Source organism: Clarias gariepinus, chromosome 5 (assembly GCF_024256425.1).
Source record: "Clarias gariepinus isolate MV-2021 ecotype Netherlands chromosome 5, CGAR_prim_01v2, whole genome shotgun sequence".
NCBI lineage: Eukaryota > Metazoa > Chordata > Actinopteri > Siluriformes > Clariidae > Clarias > Clarias gariepinus.
This window is the reverse complement of record NC_071104.1, coordinates 37,850,549-37,874,113: the sequence shown is the minus strand read 5'-3', so window position 1 is coordinate 37,874,113 and position 23,565 is coordinate 37,850,549. Positions and strand designations below refer to the sequence as shown.

The 23,565-nt window shown below is 41.5% G+C and overlaps 1 protein-coding gene across 1 annotated transcript in view; it reads left to right on the top strand.

Annotated features, from left to right (window-relative positions):
* Positions 1–23,208, top strand: part of cps1 (carbamoyl-phosphate synthase 1, mitochondrial) — a 70,136-nt gene extending 46,928 nt beyond the window's left edge. Inside the window, exons 30-38 of the mRNA XM_053497132.1 lie at positions 828–935; positions 1,436–1,525; positions 3,780–3,950; positions 11,264–11,338; positions 11,911–12,009; positions 17,300–17,359; positions 18,920–19,032; positions 21,642–21,771; positions 22,660–23,208. Coding sequence (XP_053353107.1) covers positions 828–935; positions 1,436–1,525; positions 3,780–3,950; positions 11,264–11,338; positions 11,911–12,009; positions 17,300–17,359; positions 18,920–19,032; positions 21,642–21,771; positions 22,660–22,758 — 945 coding nt within the window. The 3' untranslated portion in view covers positions 22,759–23,208. The remainder of the gene's footprint in view (positions 1–827; positions 936–1,435; positions 1,526–3,779; positions 3,951–11,263; positions 11,339–11,910; positions 12,010–17,299; positions 17,360–18,919; positions 19,033–21,641; positions 21,772–22,659) is intronic.
* Positions 23,209–23,565: the final 357 nt, after the last annotated feature.

Here is a 23,565-nt window from a genome sequence, read left to right as displayed (position 1 = left end):
TCCTGATTCAACAGGTTTGGCGCTAATTAGGCTTGAATGTGGCAAGTGAAATTCAACTCAGATTTCCTAAAAGTGGTAGTTAGCACTGTCGCCTTGTACCTCCAGGTCCTGGGTTCGATTCCCGCTTCGCGTCTGTGTGCATGAAGCTTGCATGTTCTACCCGTGCTTGGTTGGTTTCTTCCGGGTTCTCCGGTTTCCTACCACAGTCCAAAGACATGCTGATTAGTCTAATTGCCTTTCCCAAATTGCCTGTGAGTGTGTGTATGTGCGTGAGTCTGGGATTGTTGATCGGAGGTCCTACCAAGGTTGTGCTAATGGGAATAAATACAACGGTCACCACGGGCCTCCGCGGTCCCCATGATCTAGGACTTCGATTGCATTCTGTGTTTACTCTGGTCATTTTGGTGTAATATTAAAATTTGTCATATAAAAACTCAGTGCTTTTATTTGAATACGTTAGCGTTTCTATAATAAAAGCTCACTCGAAGGGGGTTTGTATCTAATAATAAACAGATTTGATGATGAAAGTGACATCAAAGGAGTTGGTGAGTTGTTCCTACTGTATGTTGTTCTTTGGTGCCTTTTTTTTGTGAAATTTTGTTTAAAACAATCGGAGATGTTTGTGTGCTGTGAAAAATAAATCTGAGATATAAAGTGGAACTGTCTGCTACAGTGCGTTTCTTTTTATTTATTCGTTTATTTATTTATTTATTCATTCATTTTTGCTGACTAGGGAATTTGTTTCATAGACACTTTCGTGGAAAGCAAGAATAAGAAAGATTCCGAGTTGAGTGTTTCTGCTAATTTAATACCTGAGGTCCTTGCAGGTTGTGGCTCACGCCATCACGGAGCACGTGGAGGACGCCGGGGTTCACTCAGGAGACGCCACGTTGATGCTCCCCACCCAGACCATCAGTCAAGGAGCTCTGGAGAAGGTCACATTTCTTTTATTCACTTCTTTTTTTTTTTTTTTTTTAAATGAAATTTGTTCATTCGGAGCGAGTCAGCCAAACTTCACGCACTTGATTTAACATCTATAGATATACAGTTACACTCTTTAAATCTGAAATCACAAGAAAGAAATAAGGTCATGAATCTGATAAGACGTTTCACATCCAAAACCCATTCGATGTGGAACATTTGTAGCTTAAGATTGGGCCCGTCTTTTTGATCAAGTGACACGCCGTACGCGTCTGCCTCCGCGGGATCAAACTCAGTTTGTCATATCGAAGTTTCTATCGCGTTTCGTTTTCCGTAATGTCTTCCTCTTCCCTGCGTTCCATCCAGCGCCAGCGACGGGGCATGCAGAACCTCGACAGTGACGGATGTCCTCTCAACCTCCTCTGCATACCTGCGCATTTTAACCTGAGCTATGGACTCCTACAGCTTTTGTGTCATTTATTTATTTATTTTTCTTGCCTATGGCTATTTTCAGGTGAAGACCGCCACACGGAAAATTGCAAAGGCGTTCGAGATTTCAGGGCCGTTAAACACTCAATTTCTGGTGAAAGGCAATGAAGTCATGGTAAGTTATTGCTGCTCTACTCACCATGAAAAAGTCGGGGAACATGTTGAAAAAGGTGTGAAGTTTTAAGCGAAGAAGTCAGTGGCGGCTGGTGCAAAATTTTTTTGGGTGGCGCAAACAGAATTTAAATAAAATTTTTAATAATCGCCTGTAAGTAGCCATTTATCAGGTGATTGAGCATCATTACTAGTAGTATAACATAAAGGCATGACTTACATCACATCCAGTCAGCAGCTCCACGGGCCATAAGAAGGGCTGGAAAGGCCCGAGTGTAAGGTTCGGCCGTGATCACGTGACTTCTGCTTAATTAGAAGATCAGGTCGATCCGGTCCAAACTCTTTAACTTTTTTTCTTTCTTCGTCTGATCGGGTATTTTAGAAAAAAAAAAAATTACGAAATTTCCGCTCATATTTAGCTGTCAATCACTCATTAGTACATTAACCTACAATCTACTGTCCGTTAATGAGACTCGTCGAGAATGGTCCAATCACATGAGCCCAAATATTTTAAAACAATATTGATTCGCTAAAAATAAAAGTGGGAGGGTTCGGGGCGCACATTGCTCCGCCCCAAGGATGATTTAAAAAAATTCAATTAGAGCTCAGCCTCAAGTCACATGCTTTTCAGAAATGTCCATGCCTACACAGATACTGGTTTGTCCGACGCCCCCGCGTACACCAACACAAATAAACATAATACAGTTTAGATTTTTTTGTAAATAAATTAAATTAAGAAATACAGCGGAATATTGTGTCTAAATGACTTTATTTCATTATTCAAATAAATAATTATTATGTTAAATAATTACGTGTTAAAGTAACATTCTTCTCTGCCTAACTTTAAGGGGGCGGCGCCCCAGCGCCCCTTATTGACCAGCCGCCACTGAAAGAAGGTAAAAGTTATCTTGAACAATTAATGTCTATAATTGGACACCATTTTACACTAAGTTCCTACTTAAGAGCAAGCAAACATGTGATATCGACCAGGTTACCTGCATTGTACAAACACTCAGATTCTCCTTATGTCTAATCTCTTGTATTGAAATTGTCGAGTCGTATTTAAAAAGTCTTTAAATAGTCCATTTTCAGTTCAGTTATTCAGTTATTCCTGGTTATTTTTCTCTTCTCTTTATCTTAACATTCTGCTGGAAAAGAGGAAGCTTTTGTCACATAATAATGACAGTACAGGGATTTATTTTTTTCTCCCTAGCTGGATCATAGATTTCCATATCCATAGGTCAGCCATAACACAGTGTGGAGCAGAGTACAGTTCGGCTTCTGATCAGTAACCCAGAGCCGTAAACACTGATTACTACGGGCCGTTCGAGTCAAACCGTCATGAAATTCCTGGTGAATGAAAGCGTAAAACTGATTGACATTTACAGAAGACTTCAAGGGAATTGCCACGTCCCCCGTACAGTCCTGACCTCACTCCAAGCCATTTCCACATGTTTGAGCCATTAAAGGAGTTCCCGGGAGGCCGGGGTTTCAGACGTGAATCAGATCATGGTTTTAAGAACATTTTCTAACTTGATGAGGTTCAAGCACTAGTGAAACACTGGGTTAAGTGCATTAGTGTAGCCGGGGATTATATAGAGACATAAAGCAAGTTTTTACTCTTATAATAACTGTCTTTTGTTATTCTATATAAGTCCTGGTTTGACTTGAAAAGCTCTCATATATTTAAAGAAATGAAATGACGTAAAGTTTTTAAGAGGTTTAGAATGATTTGTGTTGCACACTTATAATTTTTAAATCACTGTTATTAAAATAATTATTAGTTTAGGTTGTATATAGCTAATACCGCACACCTGGTTATTAATTCCTGCGGTCTGCTTATTGGATCAGTGAATACGGCTAGAAAAGCTTTACTTTTTAGTCTGGACAACTTTAAGAAAAGGAAAATAAGAGAAGCTGGGAGAAGAGAGAGAGAGACTGTTTAGAGCCGCTAGAATATAAGTAGGTATTTGAACTAACCCACTTTTTGGAGTACAGAGATAAATGTAAGTATAATTGAATAAAAAGCATAAAAGTAAGGATGTGCTGTTCATTTTAGAAATTTAAACAGATGGTAACAGTAAGTAGCCGCGCTCTATCGTACTGTAAAACACTGTACTGTAGACTCACAATTAAATCGCTTAGTAAGCGTAAGTATAACTCGATCAGATTCTTGGAGATCTTTAACCCCAGGACCTAACACTCTAAATTCTACAATATTTAAGGGGAGGGTAATCAAGAGTTCCTGTCGTCCCCAGGTGATCGAGTGTAACCTGCGTGCCTCGCGCTCCTTCCCGTTTGTGTCTAAGACCATCGGTGTGGATTTTATCAATGTGGCGACCCAGGTGATGGTGGGAGAACCGATAAACGAGGCCGTGCTCCCCACGCTGGAGAACCCCATCATCCCTGTAGACTACGTTGGCATCAAGGTACAGTGTGTGTTTGTCTGTGTGTGTGTTTTATTAGAAGAATGGACATTTTGGAAGCAATGCTGTAATTTTCATGCCTTTTTAAATAAGAAAAGGCTTTAAATGCTCTTATGCTTTTTTTAGTAGAACTATAATTACTGCTCGAGCTCTGAAATCATTCCAACATCCTCGGTGTGAGTACCGTCCCCGTTATTAACTGCACAAACGATAATGTAATTAATGTGAAAGTGAGACCGATACCTGGCCCTCCAATTAAAAAACTTGTACTCCCCAGACACTTTTCACCGTCTCACAGCGTTCAATCTGTCTTTAAATGACACGGCCACCAGGGGGGGGGGGTGGGGGGGTAGGGGGGGGGGGGACGGGGGGGCTTCAGGCGTCTCCAGCTAGGTGTTAAATTACCAGGAGTGGCTGAGACACTGACTTGTATCAGTAGGTTTGGAATTGGAGTCTAGGGCACTTGCTGCTTGAGCGCCGTCTCTGCTCTCCCAAAGTAATTTCCGGTATAATTACAGAAGAGTGGAAGCACAATGGCTGTGATGAGGAGGCAATCGCGCAGGAATAATCCTCTTCTCCTGCCACTCTGCGAGTTTTAAATACCAAGCCAGGTCGATGAGAGGAATAGCAAACGTGGCCGTGAATATTCTAGCGGCCTGTGCAGAGGTGGAGCTCGGAAAGAGAACATGGAAATTTGTGAATTAAGTGGAACTGTAACAATCTGTTATATTTTTCATGTTCTTCACACTCGGATGCGGTTAATTTGATTCCATCAGAGGAAAGATGCAATCAGGTGAACTTTTTTGAATTCAGATCTTGCGAAGATCTTAATTGTCGTTCAGATGAAACTCGGCCAATTTAGATTTGACATGAAAAGACATAAATCTGAAAAAGTGTATCATTCTAAGATGCAAAATTGTTAAGATATTGCAACATGATTTTGACGTGGTTACGGACACTACAGATGTTAGAGGTCATATTCTTCTAGAAGCTTACACCAAATTTATTATCAATACCCATGAAGAAATATGAATAATTTGTATTTTAAATGATTATGGTTTAAAGTGAGATAGTAACGCTCAAACGCTGAAAAATGGCCATTTTTGGGGGAAAAAAACGTATAGACTCTGTATTCCTCAAACACCTTTAAAATACACCGTGACCATGTTTGGTGGTAGCAAGTACACAGATAAGTTAATACAAATCCTACATTTATTTATTTATTGATTTATTGATTTATTGATTTATTATAATGAATGCACTTGGGAACGGTTTATTAAAATAAATAAATAAATAAATAAGTGTAGGATTTCTACCAACTCATCTGTGTACTTGTCTGTATACTCCCATTGATGCATGACGAGCAGCGAGGAAGCTATCTGAAAAAATCAGCTTAAGTCTTTTGACCTTGCTGTGACCTTGACCATTAGTTCCAACAATAATAATTCCGTATTGATCATACACTCTTTCAATTACTCATTAGTTTTTAGAGATAATGCACTAATGAGAATCACTGATGGATGGATGGACGGATGCACAACCCAAACAGATTCACCTGGAAGGTCACAAATACAACTATAGACACATTAGAGCGAGTGGAGGTGCAATAGGTTTCCCGAAACTCACTCTAGTCCTATCCTTTCCCACCGAAACTAAATTCTGTTCTGCTTTCTCCTTAAGCACCCCCCATAGCTCGGCACTATAGATCTGGTCAGATGAATGAAAGCCTGCTTGCTCTGAGAGTTATAAATAATGTGTAATGTTGGTAGATTTATGAAAAACTTTGCGTGAACTTTATAAACAGTTCGAAGCCGAGCAAAGCCTGTTCATCTTTTTTTTACAAATTATTGTTATTATCATTATTATTATTATTATTATATTTGTTTTTTTTCGCCACGAATGGGTTTTCCATCTGACAGTAAGCACACACACACACACACACACACACACCATCGCACTGCCTGACAAATGCTCCTGCCACTGTGGGTTTTTCTTGCTTGTAAACACGTCGGGATGTGTGAATATATTACACTTTCTCTCCGGATCTTTCTCTCGGACGCTGTCTCATCTCATCTTCCAGTAACAGATATTGCAAACAGCTTCTGAACTCCAGTGCCCAGAGACGGCATTGTGTGCTGGGTATTTCTGTGCTGTCTTTTCTCCAGCTTAGGGAGCAGAAGAACTCGAACATGGGTTTTCTCAGACTAACAAGCCCCCGCTGTGCGCTTTGCTTTGCCTTCCTGAAGTGCGCAACGAATGCTGTTTAAATTGCGCCTCGTGGAGGGAAAAACTAGCTTGCAGCAGGGAACACAATGTGAGGGAATGCTCAGCCTCGTCTGAGTTCACACAGAGGTTGTGTTGGTGTCTCGCACGGTGTGTTTATTCTACAGTAGAAGGTCCTGAGAGGACCCTTAAGGTTTTTCATCCATTCATTATCTATACTGCTTATACTGTGCAGGGTGCCTGTTCCACGGGAATCAAGCACACACAGGGCATGGGACACCCTGGATGGGGTTCCTATGTCTTTCTTAAGTATTTGGGTTAATCCATCCAAACCCCCCCACCAAGAAAAGACAAAAAACTATGTTTTGACTGATGGGAACCTTCAAAGCATCTCCATCATTAAATGAAGGCAACCCTAAAGGCATGAAAGGACAGCACTAACCAGTACAGTACTAACCTCTAAGCCTCTCCTTAAGTTAATATATATATAATACATATATTATATAATTTTAATTACAAAAAAGTTTGTCCAGCTACAAACTACGGACGAGAGAAAATAAGGACAGACCATACGACTATGAACTTCATCAGATCCTTTAGCTCAAGTCTAATGTGGTTTAGTACTTTTCTTATTCAGGCGCACCTAATTCAATTACATCAAAGCTATTTAGAGCAAGGAGGCGATTAAACTGCACTCTGCACTGATCCTCCAAGACTGAAGTCGGAGAACTCCAGAGGGTCTTTACTTGATGACTTTCCCCTAATTTAATCTTGCTACACTATTGATTTCTGCTCTCCCAGGAGACTTTTGGGTCGTCAATAATGAGGGAGGACTTCAACCAAGAAATCTGCCTGTGGTTGGGTCACACTTAATTGCTCATATTGTTGAAAAACAGATGATCGTGAATGCCAATGCTGAGATTTGTTTCAATGTGGATTAGCATCTACAGGGTGGCTGAAAATTAACCAGGCAATATTTAATGGCTATAGAATGTTTATCACTGGAGCACCAGCCCAATGCACCACCCTATTACTGCACATGCGTGGTTAGACCAGCATTTTCCAGCATTGGCTGGGACGACACAGACCTTATGAATGGCCTTCAAAAAGTCCAGATTTCACTCCATGTGATTTTTTCCCCCCTGTGCGGCTCTGCAAAGCAAGAGGGTGTACAGGACAAAGTCTTGCACACTGGAGGACTCGGAGGCAAGGAATCAGGAGGTTATAGGATGCCACCAGTGCCTACGTTGAAATTTAAAGATTGGCTAAATACAAGTACAATTGGTTTCAATAAATTTGTATGAGAAATATGGACATTACCAATGTGTAATTCCTAGTTACTTTTAACCCAACCTGTATTGAATTGAATTGAAATACACCATGTGAACGAAAGTGTTGGATCAACTTACCATCATGCCCATACAGTACAGTACATGGTTCTTTCCCAAACTCTTCCACAAAGTTGGGAGGACATCATTCTATTCAATTTTAACACACCTGTTCCAGCATGACAATACCCAGCCTGCTCTATGAAGACATGCTGTAAGTTAACATGGTTGGGTTGGAAGAGCTCAAGTGTCCTGCACAGGGCTTGGACTGAACTCAAATCTACTAGCCACTTTTGGAATGAATTGAAACCGGAGCCTCAGCAACATTCCAACATCAGCATCTGAACTCGCTAATCTTCTTTTAGATTAATGAATGTTCACATATCTATACAGCCGCACTCCAACATCTAGTGGAAATCCTTCTCAGAAGAGTAGAACTAAATCTGGAATTGGATGTTCAACAAGCACTGGTGGTTGTGATGGTTAGGGGTGCACAAACTTTTAGTCATATAGTATAGTTTGACATTTTTACCCAATGCTGGGTAGTTGAAAGATTCAAGTGACTTTCTAAATCAAAAATCGCCACTTTATGATTTTATGGGTTGGAAGGACACCAGAGGACCCTAAGGAACCCGTGCGAACAAAATTAACTTGAAAACTGAAGAGGGATACATTTCCATAACATCCCTAAAGAACCGAACGCTGTTTAAAGTAGATATCTACAGACAAATCGAATTTAAGTGAAGTAGATAATTTTAGTTCTATTAGCATCACTTTCTAAAAAAAAATTTGAGGAAGATTGGACCTGCATTTGGGGTGAGGTACGAACCGAACCTGAGCGTGCAGTGCTGACAGGGTCGTCCCTGAGGACTCGGTTTGTGTTTCGATCATGCGCAGCATGTCAGTGTGGTCTACCTTGTTCTGATGAGAATCTTTAATGGATGCGTCCCTGAGCTCAGCAGGATTAGTGTGAGACGCTGGTGTTTATTATCCTCCTCACATTAACATTCATAAGCGAGGCTGGCTTATTCAGAGCTGATTAGACTGTTTCAAGTATGTGTTCCTCCAGTGGCCTGGACGTGACTCCTCAGATAGGACTGGGGACACAAATCACCTGTCCCACCGTCCCCTGTCTTATTTCTGTTTCACCCCCACCACTCCATCCACTACACCTCTACAGGTCTTTTTTTCTTTTCTGCCTTGCTTCTCTCATATCACTTTAATCTTCTGCCTCCTTTCTCTCTTCTCTCCTCATTCATCTGTCTCCTCATTTTTATGTCTTCTCACTTTTCTGTCTCCTCACTTTACTGTCTCCTCACTCATCTGTCTCCTCACTTTTCTGTCTCCTCACTCATCTGTCTTCCCACTTTTCTGTCTCCTCACTCATGTCTTCCCACTTTTCCGCCTCCTCATTCATCTGTCTTCTCACTTTTATGTCTTTTCACTTTTATGTCTTCTCACTCATCTGTCTTCTCACTCTTCTATCTCCTCATTTATCTGTCTCCTCACTTTTCAGTCTCCTCACTCATCTGTCTCCTCACTTTTCTGTCTCCTCACTCATCTGTCTTCCCACTTTTCCGTCTCCTCATTCATCTGTCTTTTCACTTTTCCGTCTCCTCATTCATCTGTCCTCTCACTCATCTGTCTTCTCACTCTTCTATCTCCTCATTCATCTGTCTCCTCACTTTTCCATCTCCTCACTTTTCCATCTCCTCACTTATCTGTCTTCCCACTTTTCCGCCTCCTCATTCATCTGTCTTCCCACTTTTCCGTCTCCTCATTCATCTGTCTTCCCACTTTTCCGTCTCCTCATTCATCTGTCTTTTCACTTTTCTGTCTGTTCACTTTTATGTCTTCCCACTCATCTGTCTTCTCACTCTTCTATCTCCTCATTCATCTGTCTCCTCACTTTTGCGTCTCCTCACTCAGCTGTCTTCCCACTTTTCCGCCTCCTCATTCATGTCTTCTCACTTTTCTGTCTTTTCACCTTTATGTCTTCTCACTCATCTGTCTTCTCACTTTTCTATCTCTTCATTCATCTATCTCCTCACTTTTTTCTTCCCACTTGTCTGTCACCTTACTCATCTGTCTCATCACTTTTCTGTCACCTTACTCATCTGTCTTTACACTCTCCTGTCTCAATTTTCTGCCACTACACTGTTCTGTCACCTAATTTTTTTTATCATCCCATTCCTCTGTCCCTTCAGAGGACTTCTGTCCCCTCAGTCTTTGGTCCTTTCACTTTTTTATCCTCGCACACTTTTGTGTCCGTATTTATCTTCATTTTCACTCTTTTGTTCCCTCACTGTTGTGTCACTTCAGTTTTCTGTCTCTTCACTCACCTGCCCCTCACTCTTCTGTTCTTCAATTCTTTTCTTCCCTGACTCTTTTGTCCTTCTATTCTTTCGTGCTAAATTCCATATACTCTTCTGTCTCTTCTCTCTTTTGTCTTTTGACTAATCTGTCCTCAGATTCATCTGCTTTTACAATCATCTGTCCCTTCCATCTTCTTTCCATTCATTCATTCGTCTCCTTTTTTGTCCTCTTTTTAGTTTCCTCCCTTTTTTTTAAGTCAATCCACTCTCATTTTTGTCCACTCTACTCTGTCCTATTTTACTACTCATTGTTTTTTTTGTTTTTTTTACCTTTTTTTTTAATTTCTTAACTCAATCGTCTTTTTCTGTCCATCTGTCCTGGGGGTGTCTGTCTTTCCTGTCTGTATTATCTATCTATTCCTTTCCTTTCTCTATTGAATTTTCTTTTTCTCATGTCCCCTTTCCCCCACCTTGCTCTATCCATTCAACATTCAGTGCTTCTTCTGTCCTCTTAAACTTATTCAATAAATAACATTTTTATTTTCTTTTACTCCCTCATTCCTATCTCATTGTCTTCATGTCCTTTCTTATGTCCTTTCTACAACAACAATTTTCCACATCACATGCCCTCTACACTCTATAAACATTCCCCCTTTTGTTGCCCTCTCCTACATTTATTACATTCTCTCCCCTTTTTCCTCTCCTAGAGTTCGTCTCCCCCCCCCTCCAACTTTAGGGTTCTGTCTCCTCACCTTCCCTATCCACTATCCTCTATTTTCCATTCTGTCTTCTCCTGTTCCTCTTCTCCTTCAGGTAACAAAAGCTGTCTGTCTCTAATTGAGGTGATAAGGACGAGCCACCACAACGGGCAGTCAGCCAACGCGTCTCAAACACGTTTAAGTACGACTGCTGCCCGCTTTTTGTCCTGTTCCAAAAAATAAGGAGGTAGGAAAGGTCGCCTGCTACGCTTTCTTTTCATGTTGAAAGCGTGGGGCGTCTCTGATAGCAGCCTGTCGTCACTGCTGAATAACAACCGGCCACTTAAGGAGCTCTTTCCGCATTCCTTCTTCTTCTCGGACTTAACGCAGGAGCGTTCTCTCAGCATCAGTTTAAATGTCAGCACGGAGAAAGCGATTCCTATCGCAGTCGGCCTGTAGAACTCGTACATCTCTAATACAAATGTGGGTGTGGGTTTGAGGTTTCCACACAGGTGTTCACATCCTCACCTCTAGGTGGCAGTGGAACGACAGATTTTTAGTATTTGATTTCAAGGGTCCATTTTGCACATTGGTTTTGATTTCAAACTCTCAGTAATATTATTATCTGGATATTTTTAGTTTAAATGTTCAACACAGCAGAAATCTTAATGAAATATCAGAATAGTGTGTTCAAAACCATTTCTCTCTCTCTCTCTCTCTCTCTCTCTCTCTCTCTCTCTCTCTTTCTCCAGGCACCGATGTTTTCCTGGCCGCGTCTGAGAGATGCCGACCCTGTCCTGCGCTGTGAGATGGCCTCCACTGGAGAGGTCTGTAGACTCTGTTGTCTCTCCTAATGAGACGTCTTTCGTCTTGAACTTGTGTCCAGACGAGCTCAACCTCCATCCGTCTCTCAATTCTTACACTTTCCTTATGGTTCTTTTCTCTTTTCTTCTATTATCTTCTCTTTATTTTTTCTTCTCTTTACCTGCCTTAACCTTGTCTTATCTTCTCTCTCCTCTCACTGCATCACTCATCTTCTTCTTTTTTGCTTCATCACTTTTCTTCTCCTCTCTACCACATCACTGCTGTTCTCCTCTCTCCCGTTATCTTCTTCATCACTTCTTTATTTATAGCTTATTTATCTTCTTTGCCCTCCATCTTTCCTCTCTGTCCATACTTCTCTTTTCTCTTTCTCCTCTTTCCTTTACTTTCACATGTCATCATGTCTTGCAGAGAGATACTGAATTGAGCCAGTCTGAAATCCACTGCAGTATAATCGGTTTAATCTGCTTTCAGCTTCTTGTGTTGTTATCACTGTTGTTTTTCTTGTTGTTAATGATGTTAATGACCATGACGGTGGTGGTGAGGATGATGACATTACCGCTGCCTCTGTGTGCAGGTTGCTTGCTTTGGACCCAATATCTACTCAGCCTTTTTAAAGGCGATGCTCTCCACAGGATTTAAACTGCCTCAGAGAGGAATCCTCATCGGCATCCAGGTGAGTGTGTGGAGCGGTGCTGCAGAAGGACAACACCTCCCTCGTCAACACCTCCCCCTATCTCCTTCATCTCCATCTCCTTCTCACGCATCTATTTTACACCCATCTCTTCTCACCCAGCTACTTCATGATCCCTCATCCCGAACTCACTCATCCCAGTCTGCCTCATCTCCATTTCCCTTTTCCCCAACTCCCTCATCCGAAGTTCTTCATCTCAATCTCCCTCACCTCCATCTCCCTCATCCCCATCTCACTTGCCCCAACTCCATCACGCCCCTTCTCCCTCATCTCTATCTCCTGCGCCCCAATTTCTTCATCATCAACTCGCTTTTCCCCATCTCCCTCATCTTCATTTTCCCCATCCACATCTTCCTCATGTCCATCTCCCTTGATCTCCTATGCCCCAACTCTGTCATCCCCAAATCTTTCAACAGCAGGACAACACCACCCTCATCAACACCACCATCTCCCTTACACTCATTTTCTTCACTCTCCCTCACTTCCATTTCCCCCATCTCGAATTCAAATTCAAATTTTACTTTTCAGACAGACAGTCATACACACTATGGTATGAAGTGGAATACTTATAGATCTGCTGATGACCTAAAAATGTTTAAATAAAGTTTCCCTCATGCCATCTTCCTCACCCTATTTCTCTGATCCCCATTTCCCTCACCTTCATCTCCCTCTCCCCATCGCCATGATCTTCAATTTCTTCGTCCCCATCTCCCTTATCTTCATCACCTTTCTCCCCATCTCTCTTATCTCAATCTCCATCTCATCCCCATCTCCCATATCTTCATCTCCCTCATCCCCATCTCCCTTATCCCCATATCCCTCATCCCCATCTCCATCATCTTCATCTTCTTTATCTTCATCTCCCTTATCTCCATCTCCCTCATCCCCATCTTTATCATATTCATCTTCTTTATCTTTATCTTCCTTATCTTTATCTCCCTCACCCCATCTCACATATCCCTTTCTCCCTCATTCCCATCTCCTTCATCCCCATTGCCCTCATCCCCATCTCCCTTATCTTCATCTCCCTCACCCTACTTCTCCGTCATCCCCATCTGCCTCATACACATCTCCCTCTACCAGTGTGGTTTATTTCTGGTTGTGCTTCACAGAGCACAGGTAAAGGCTAACAGTCGTCATCCCTTATCACTGTAGGACTTCTCTTTGTACCACACTTCTTCCCTCATTATGTTAGGCGTTCATGACCTTTGAAGTGCTGGATACTCGGAAGGCATGGAGCTGCTCCCGACACCACTTTACTTCTCCTTTCACAGTTTATATCTTTTCACCTGAGGGAGTGCTGCCGTTTTATTACATCATGCACTCGCCTTAAAGGACACTGCAACACCATTTCAACACTGACAGTTTTATTTCAGTATATGCACCTAGTAAAATACAATACACAGATCAGCCTGGAGCGGCAGTATCAGCGGCTTCACTTCTAACATACAGCTCCACTTCAGAAGACCAGAGTGTAAGAAGCTTTCCTGTTCAGCTCTGCTGTGTCCCACACTCATAACGTCTTCTTTTATCAGAAATCAGAGAAACAAGCCATAAAAGTGTTATAGTAGCTACAGTACCACCCATTGACCTTTTTGTAAACTAACAACCAGGAACTGGATGTAATTGAAATTTATCATATGATTAACAAAAAAAAGTTATATTTTTTATTGACACAAAGTTAAGGGGAAAAAAACTGGTTTGATGGTTGCATAAGTATTTACCCTCAGGTCAATTACAGCTGTAGGTCTCCTGAAATATACATTTATTATCTTTGCACATTTGGTTCCCCCATGCAGGCAAACTTAATGCACAGTGCGGGGTACACCCTGAACCACAGGACCCAAACACACACACACACACACACACATGGTCATACACATTTGGAGACGCCAATCAGCCTAGACCGCATATCTTCAGAATGTGCACATGGAGAGCATGTAAACTCCCTGAGACAAGCTTCGTACCCCTAACCCTGAAGGTGTTGGACAGCGATAACCATTAAGCCCCAAAAACCAGGCCTTCCTTCACTCATCCGTGCTGCCTCTTAAATTTACAATTCAGACATTATTTAGTAATCTAACTGGACGAGTAAAGTGTGGCCTGGTTTTTGATCCCTAGTAAACATAATCCTCTGGTTAAAGAGTGGCTGTTTATACCAGAACTAGGTTAGTAAGTAAAGGGCATTCATTAAAAAATAAATGATTATACATAAATGAGGATATTGTGTAGAACATGATATTTAATTAAAAAAAAGATGAAAAAAAAAAAGATATTTGAGGTTGTCCAGCATTGTTAAGCATAAAGTGGCTGCATTCTGCGCTAGCAAGCAAGTCCAATAATGGCCTTAATCTTTAATTAGCATATAAACCAAGCTGGTGACTTTAAATGCTCCCTGTAAAGCAGTTACATGTTGCCCATGAACAGGGCAGTCAGGCTTGGGGTAAAAATCAGTCTGGGCTCATCCTCAGAGCCATGCAGGGAAGAAAATGACAAAATTAGAGAGATGAGAACGAGGTGATGAGGGCAAATTGCTTAGAAAACACTGGAGTGAGCATCGAATTAGGCGAACCACGTTGTTAAAGGGTATTCAGAGTGAATAAAGTCTAGTCGGGAAAGCAGACAGCAGGTGATAAAGACGATGTGTGTAGATTCTTTGATTTGATCTGATTTTAGTTTAAATGGGAAAAACAGTGCAGAGGAAATCGTCTTAGTGCACGCAGGTCATATTTTCGATTCCAAACAGTGAACACTAAAGGCAGTTTTACACTGATAAAATATAATCTGGATTCTAGATCTTCATCAGATTGTGCGATTAGGATCCTGCGATTAGTATCATTAAGCGTCGTGATCCAGGCTCATGCAAAAAAAAAGAAAAAGAAGTAGTAATAAAAACATCTAAAGGGTATAATAGGAACAATATTCAGGAAGATGAAGAAATTAAGTCTTGACAATGTGGACAATAAATTCTTGTTTTTTTGTTTTTTTTTTGCAACAATGCGGTCATTGGGGCCATTCGTTCAATGTTATTCCATAATCATCCATTCAACATTTCATCAAATCATTCTAACTTTTAAAAGCAACCTAAAACCAACATTATCCCAAAGTCCATAAGCTTGCCAAATGAACCTCACCACAACGTTGTGACAAAATAAATGTCTTGCTGGACTCCAGCCTGAATAGAGATGAATACACAATCTGCACTCCTCCCATCTACTTCCTAAACTGCCGTCTGAAGGCACATCCGAACGCAACTATTCAACGGAAATTTTGCAAGCGCAGCGTTTCCCAGCACTACATTTTAACAGTCTCCCAGTAGTTAGTCGTGCATGTCTTCCCTGAAAATGTGTAACATGTTAAATTGGGTAGATAATTAGATCAATTAAGAACAAACTAAGCAAATCTGGTGATTTAATCACTTCGGAGAAGACTGTCGCCGAAGCTTCAGGGCTCATGAGCTCAGACTTAATATACGCTAGTTCAGCTTGGCACTCAGCTTAAAGTTCAAATTACCATCTGTCATCATATTACACTGCAGTCTGTGTAATGTACTCATTTATACCCCGCGCTGCTTAGTTCTCCATTCTGATTGGCCAGAAGGTGTAGAGAACAGCAGCTATGATGGTAGTGCAGGTAAATCTTTTTAAGATCTTTTAAAGTGCACCTTCCAAACCTTTGGTGCATAAAAAAATAACGGGGAACGATGGCTGAGGATGAGCTGAGAAATGTTTCCAACTTTGTTTTGCTGGAAATAAAAAACTGGATCTAACCAGTAATGGTTGGACTTGAAGGTCACAACATAGACAGTATTTGTCTTACAGTTCATCATAGGTCATCAACACCTCTAAGCCAACCGCAGTCGTATAATAACTGCTTTACTAAACATGTGCACTTTAAAAAGGAGCCTATCACATCCTCCAAATGATAAAATGTTATATTTACGGATTTAATTGAATTGTTTGTTTTGAATAAACTATATAAAAAGGAAAGCTCCTCTGGAAGGCTCTCCACTAGCTGTTGGAGCCTGGCTGTTGGATTTTGATGAGGCGCCAGTTCCAGTTTATCCCAGAGGCGTTCATTGGGGTTGGTTCTGGTCAGGGCTTTCAAATTCTTCTCATCCAACCCTAACACACCATTCATGATTTCATGGAGCTGGCTTTGTGCATTGTTGCCATGGTGGAATAGGCTTAGGTCTCTTTTATACACCTTTTCCACCAAAGACAACCAGGTCCTAGTTCAAGTCTGGTGCTAGTGCTGGTTCAGAGCTGGGTTCAAAAGTGAACCTCCGAATAAATGTCTTTCCATGGACTAGAGAGTTCTTTGAGAACAAAAAACTGTAAAAAATTGGTGAAAAATGGGTATTGGTTGCAGTGAAGGGAATTGGTAACACTACATAATTGTGTTATAGCATGGGGTGTACATACTTTTGGTCACGTAGTGTAAAGGATTTTTGTTAATGTGACATCTTAAGAGCAAGTGACTGAATGTTTGTAGAATTTATACACTGTAATTATTAATGTAACCAGAAGAGAAACTGATTTTATTTTTGAAGTGTTCCAAGGTCGCATCAAGGTCAAATGTCTGAAATAGCTGTTCTTCAAGAGCTTCCTTCCTGATTCAGATTCATTTAAAGGATATTCGTGGCCCATACATTATTAGCGAGGAGGACTGGACTTGGGTTGCAGTGGCGGCGACCTCGATGACATTGAGCTCTGCTTGTTTTGTCTATTCAACTAGTATCATGAAGTTTGGAAAGTTTTTGAGTGTTGGGCGTGTAGATGTTTGCTGGCCATGCTGACCCCGAGGCCTCCCCGAGATGTTTATTTTGACACAGCACAGCCCTTTAGCGTGTGTGCCACGCAGCGGGTTTTATTATTTAGTATTTGTTGTTGGTATTTTGGGATTCATGTCTGCTCTCGGGGCTGAGATGCGGAATGTCTAGTCGGGGTCATTGTCAGGTTGTTACGGCAGCATTATTTTCTAATGGAATCCGGAGTACAAATGAGATTGTAAAATTCTCATCAGAAATGAGCTGCTGCTCTGCTCGGCTCCAGCGCTGCCTGCCTAATGGCCGAGCCGCAGGGCCGAGGATCCGTCACGCTCATTACGCGGCCATGGTTAAGCCTCTGATGCGGACATGCTGAAAAATAGAAATGTGTCTCGATCTTCTTCTTTATCTGCCTGCACTGGATGACCCCTTCCCCTTTTTTTTCTTCTACCTCCCCACCCCCTTTCCCTTACTCTCTGCCTTGTTTGTTTGTTTTTTTCCCAGCATTCATTCAGACCAGACTTCCTGTCTACTGCTCACCAGCTTAAGGAGAAAGGATTTAAAGTGAGTCAAACATATTGTTTTATCTCCCGTCTGTTGCAGGATCATTGTGCTTTAGTGATTTGGGATGTGTTATCCGTAGAAAGGTTAAATCTTTCAACATGAATTAACTCAGTGGGACGGTCCGACGTGTGTGAGACAGGACTGCTCCATGAATGGGACACCAGTCCTCACACACACTTATTTGGCCGGAATACTGCCAGGTTTTAAGAGAAGGGAAGGAAACTGGAGAACTGGGACAACTCCATATAAGCTACTGTAAGAATCCAACTGGGGACCCTGGAGCTGTCAGGTGTGAAGGTGGACACTGCGCTGAAGCTGAAGAAATGAAGATTCTTTAGTTCAACAGATGTGTGATGACTAGTAACATGCCGGATAAGGTTCTTCTTTACTAAAGAAAGACACAAGCTGCACTTGCTCTAGGAAAGTCAGCATTTTGGTTTATGCTGGAGACCTTACAGGGGGCATTGGTGGTCCAATAGTAGGCTTCTTGTGCGCCTGAGGAAGGCCTTGGTTCACATCCCAGCCAATGCCCCACACATATCTTCTGGAGACCAGAAGCCCTGGTGAAAATGTGTGAGGGTTGAGTTAGGAAGAGCATATGATGTAAAAACCTGTGCCACAATCAAAAATGTATGGATCTGATGTTAGTAGCCAAAAAACTGCACCAACTGGAGACACTACAATGTGATAACTTTCGGAGGATGCTGCACACAAATGCTGAAGAAAAAAACACACTTCCAGTTTATCAGGAGTAAATGAAAAAACAAGTGGAAATGGCTCACTCTGAAAGACCCCCACCATTCAGCAATTACCACTCATTACATTCATCACACGTTCCTGTTCTCCTGATCCACAGCACGGCCATGAAGCTGGACTTGACTGTTCTGGGAGAAGAACTAATGCACGATGGAAGTGTTTGTTGGATCGCTGGAGAAATACCAAACACTTTCTGATAAGTGCCTTCCAAAACAGTGGTGGCTTAGTTGTTAAGGCTCTGAGTCACTGACCAGAAGGTCGGCGGTTCGACCCACAGCTCTGCCAGGTTGTCACTGTTGGGTCCTTGAGCAAGGCCCTTAACCCTGTCAGCTCCAGGGTTGCTGTATAATGGCTGACCCTGCGCTCTGACCTCAGCCTCCTAACAAGAAGCTAACAAGGATATTCGAAGAATAAAGAATTTCTCTGCGCATTAATGTACTGTATATGTGACGAATAAAGGCTGTACTTGAACAGAGGAACACGAAGCACCTGATAGTAGAAGCTCAGAAGATTCAGATTCAAGTTGAAATCATACAGTATCAGATATAATCTGGGATTAATTCCATTGGCATGACATCAGTTGCGATACACAAATACACAAATTCCAGGAGTCAAAATCTTGACGCAAGAGGAAAATAAACGAAGCCAATGTTCACTATTAATTCTGTCTTTTTATTTGAAAGTTTACACAATAATCAGATCATTTCCGCACTGTATACTTTATTGCCTGTTAGTCCTTGTTTATATATTTTCAAATATTAAATTGCATGTGCATACTCTAGCTTTTTATTCACGTGCCCATAGCTTTATGCCACAGAAGCTACCTCTGCCTGGCTCAATGCCAACGATGTGCCTACGACACCGGTCTCATGGCCCAGCGAGGACAGTAAAGACAGCACCTTACCGACTATCTGCAGGTCAGTACTAAAATGTCTGACTATTCATACTGTATCATGAACGAAATAGCACAGAGCATGTCAGGTATAATATATATATATATACAGTCTACAAAAATTCTGGGTATTTCAAAACTATAAAATAACACATACGGAATTAGGCAATTATGTAACAACGACAACAGTCAGATGGTATTTTAAGACACAGAGGTCAGCCTTCCTGGAACAGTTCCTGCATGAACAGTATTGTGTCAAATGCATTTGCAAAACCCATCAAGCACCATGATGAAACTGTCTCCCATGAAGACCTTCCCAGACGTGTGTATACACCAATGTGTTTATGAATATTTCTAACTGTACAAAAATACAAGATACAACTTTCTTTACCTGTAATTGCTTTCCAAAGTATGCTCCCATGCTTCATGTGATATATTGGAAGTGAAAAGGAAAAGTTTGCAATTAGGTTGCAACCTTGTCTGCAATAAAACTCAGCATCATGACAGTGTTGTTTCTAAAATAAAAATGTTAAATTGATGTTAATAATATGATGGTGGAATAATGCTGCAAATACAGTCCAACTTTAAAACAACAGAACATATTTTATTTATAGTATAATAGTACCAGTTAAAAATTTGGACCCGCCTTATGATTCAATGTCTTTTGTTTTGCGATTTATTTTCGAAATTTTAACCCAATACTGGAGATGTCAAAATTAGGTAATCAATTAACAACAGTCAGTTGTTATTTTTGGACACGGAGGTTAGCCGTTCTGGAACAGTTCTTGCAAGAACAGTATTGTTTAAGTGCATTGGCAAAACCCATCAAGCTCCATGATGAAACTGTCTCTCATGAAGACCTTCACAGGAAAGCAAGACCAAAAATGAGCTCTGCTGCAGAGGAGAAGTTCATTTAGAGTCACCAGCTTCAGAAATCACCAATTAACAACCAGAACCTCAGATTAGAGCCGTTATGAAGCTTTACAGAGCAGAAGTAGCAGATAAACATCTCAATATCAAGTGTTCAGAGGAGATTATTGTGTGTTTTGGACGCCTTCGTTGTTGTCTTACAGTGTAGAAAGAAATGGAGAAAAGGATATACTGTGGGCATGTTGCATTCGTACACTGCAGTATCTCCGTAAAGCTTTGCTAAGTACAGTATCTGCACTGCTGTAATGTAATACGGTGTCGGGGCAGTATCCAAACTATAGAACATCCAGTTTCATAAGTCGTATCTCGGGGTAGATTCCCCTTTACCCCTGCGTCCTGATGTTCTGTACTGTACAGGGGACGCGGCAATAACTCCCATTCGAGTTCATGTTATGTACAAGTGGTGTTGATGAATGATTGCGTGTACAGTTCACACAAACAGATGCGTCTCTTCCGCTAGTTGGCAACAAGATCCAACAATCCGTGGATTTTCAAGGATCAGAATGTTCACAGTAACAACTCCAAGCCGCTTCGGCCTTTTTTACAATGTTTGCACGGTCCAGATGTTTCACTGTGGCTAAAAGTCTGTAGGAACTGTACACACAATCGTTGTACTGTACACACAATCATTACCCACTCACTCCAAGCCATTTTCTCATGTTTGGGTCTTTAAAGGAATTCCAGGGAGGTCAGCGTTTTAGACGTGAATCAGACAGGCAGTCTGATCATGGCTCCAGCGTACTAGTGGCACACTGGGACTAGAGAAATAAAGGGGGTTTGAACTCTCAGAACTGTGTTCTGTTATTCTGCACAATCGAAAGTCCTGCTTTGACTATATTTCTATGGGACTGTCTGCATGTAAAAAAATAAGGTTAAGTTTATTATTTATGCCCAATTTTATTACAGATTGATTCACACTTTACTATAAGTGTGTGCTGTAGGCGGCGTGGCTACACAAGATGCACTTGATTGTTGATGGGTCACATGACCATGAGTTTGGTTTTGGTCTGGAGATGATAGAAAAGTACGAACACTTCCTGAACTGTCTTCATCCTCAAGAGTTAAATTTCCAAATAGGACAGAATGGCATCTGTACCTGTAACTGTTGATTCTTTTCACGAGGACAGGAAAAACAAATCCCAGACGTACTTATTCATGTATAATTCATGGCATAAGATTTTTTTCGAGTTCTCAGCTAACTGCAAAAAAAGTTGTTAGAAATGCATCAGTTTGTGCTCATTTTCTGTGTTTATGTAATTGTTGCCAGCTTCTTCTTTTATTTTTATCAGATGGCATTCGAGGTGCTGACAAAAAACATGTAGGAAGGGCAAAGCTGGGTCTCTAACACACCACACCAGCTGATTTTCACCCTGAACACAGACACCAGTCATTGAAAACCTGCATTAACGGCTCTGATTTGTAGGAGTTTGTCACGATTGGTGAAAGGAGGCTGATGGTTTATCAGTGTTCTAATCATCACAAATCCTCGATTAGCATTCTGATCTGAGGACATGGTGCCTAAGGCCAATTTATTTCGCTGCTTTTTTTTTTTTTTTTTTTTGCAAATTACGTTCATTGTTTTTGAAGTTTCTGCGATAAGTGCGAGTCGTGCATGAATAATCGAAATAAACACAATGGCAATTTTGTGTGAAAGATTAGCTAAACGTGTTTGTCATTTTTTTTTGGACATTTCTTTTTCCGCAGTCTGATCGGTAACGGCCATATCGACCTGGTGGTGAACCTTCCGAATAACAACACCAAGTTCGTCAAGGAAAACTTCCTCATCCGCAGAATGGCTGTGGACTACGGCGTCCCCCTTATCACTAACTTCCAGGTTGGTCCCGCCTTCCACAACTTTGATTCTGTTTGTGTTGGTTTTAGTTCTCGTGTCCCGTTCATCAGGACGCGCTGATACCCCAGACTCCTTATTCAGTAGATATTACGTCTTTTCCAACTTAGGCTCAAGACACCACATTAGACCGAAAGTGAACTCAGAATCAAAGGTCCCTTATTGTACTATCTCTTTGACAAGTTAACACAGGTCTCAGAGCTCGCCCAAAGTGTGTTTCCTCAATTGCCTCATACATAGCCATGCCCTCTCCTGAGAACAGCAGAGCAAAGCGGCCAGCCAGGGGAGGGGTTTCCTCTTCTATGAGGTCACAATAGGAGGAAAGCTGGGGGAGCTCACTGGTTAAGGCATTAGACTACTGTTCAGAAGGTCCCAGGTTCAAACTCCAGCGCCACCAAGTTGCAGCCCTTGAGATGTAATTTGCACTAGATAAGGGCGTCTGCCACATGCTGTAATGTAAGATCGACCTGTTTAAACTCCAGCCAGTGTAAAAATGTGCAAAAAGCAGGGCGTTTTTTTTTTTTTTTTTTTGTTCATCAAATAATATATAGAATAGTAAAGAGAATTTAGCTTAATTGGTCCCCTTTAAAGGAGAAGAGATATATGGAATGTTAAAACATATAACATTAATATTTTGCCTTCAATTCTGTAAACGTTTTTTTTTTTAAATCCTATTAAATTTGGACTCTCATCCCTAATTCATGATGAGTGGATTAGGCTGTGCAGAAGAGCAGGTTGTGGAGAACCTAATGCAAGCCTGATGCAAGTGTCCAAATACTTATTAATCTTCACCATATATGGTCAGTAATCCAAATGGCTGTATGGTAATAAAACGGTTTCTTGACTCGGAATTAAATACCTTTTCTCTCGCAGGTGGTGAAGCTATTCGCAGAGGCCATTAAGTATTCAAGCAAATTGGACACGACCAGTCTCTTCCACTATCGCCAGCGGGAGGCAGGACGGCAGGGTTAAAGCCTCCCGAACCCATCCATCCACCCACCGAGACCTCTGCTGAATCCACGCCACCGAGACTCCGGTCCAAAGCGAAGCCGCGCGGCGCTGTTTCCGTCACCCCTGAAGGAGGTTTCCAGCCTTTAAGGCGCTCGCTGGGTTTAAAACCTGCCTTGTGCCCAAATTAACCTTAATGCAACTTCTCAAACACTCATTTGCAGCTAACTTTCCTGCGGAGTGGACGTAGGATTCATTTAAACGTTTATCGCTTAGCCCTAAAGGGGGCTCCCGGACCACCAGAGCCTTTTATAGGTTGTGGATTCCTCTTATTATTTGTTCCGTGTAGGGGTGTGTGTGTGTGTGTGTTGTTATGTAGCCTGTTTATTCAGGCTGAAATGACGTACGTAGTCTCTGCGTGACTGTAACCGTAAGAAAGAAGGAGCAAGAGCTGTTCATTCCTTAATAAATAAATGTGTGTGTATAAAGATATGTTCTACATATCGTTACTCTTTGGTTATTATGCACTGCACCACACACACACACACACATACACAGTAAATCCCTGTTGAGTAAGGCTGTGGTTATACTGTATTATCATGCTAAGTAATAAGCGTTCTCAATTCTGCTTTTCATTAACATAAACCATGTTTTTTTTTTTTTTATGAATCTTTTAAATGGCATTACATTTCGCCTCTTTCTCGTGAATTGTTTTTATTCCCTCGCTTTATTTAGCCACTTTGCTGAACCAGGCTTTCGGCTGAACTCGCGGGAGACATTGAGCGACTCGGAATGAAGAAAAAAAAAAATCCCCCGGCTTAATAAAGGCGA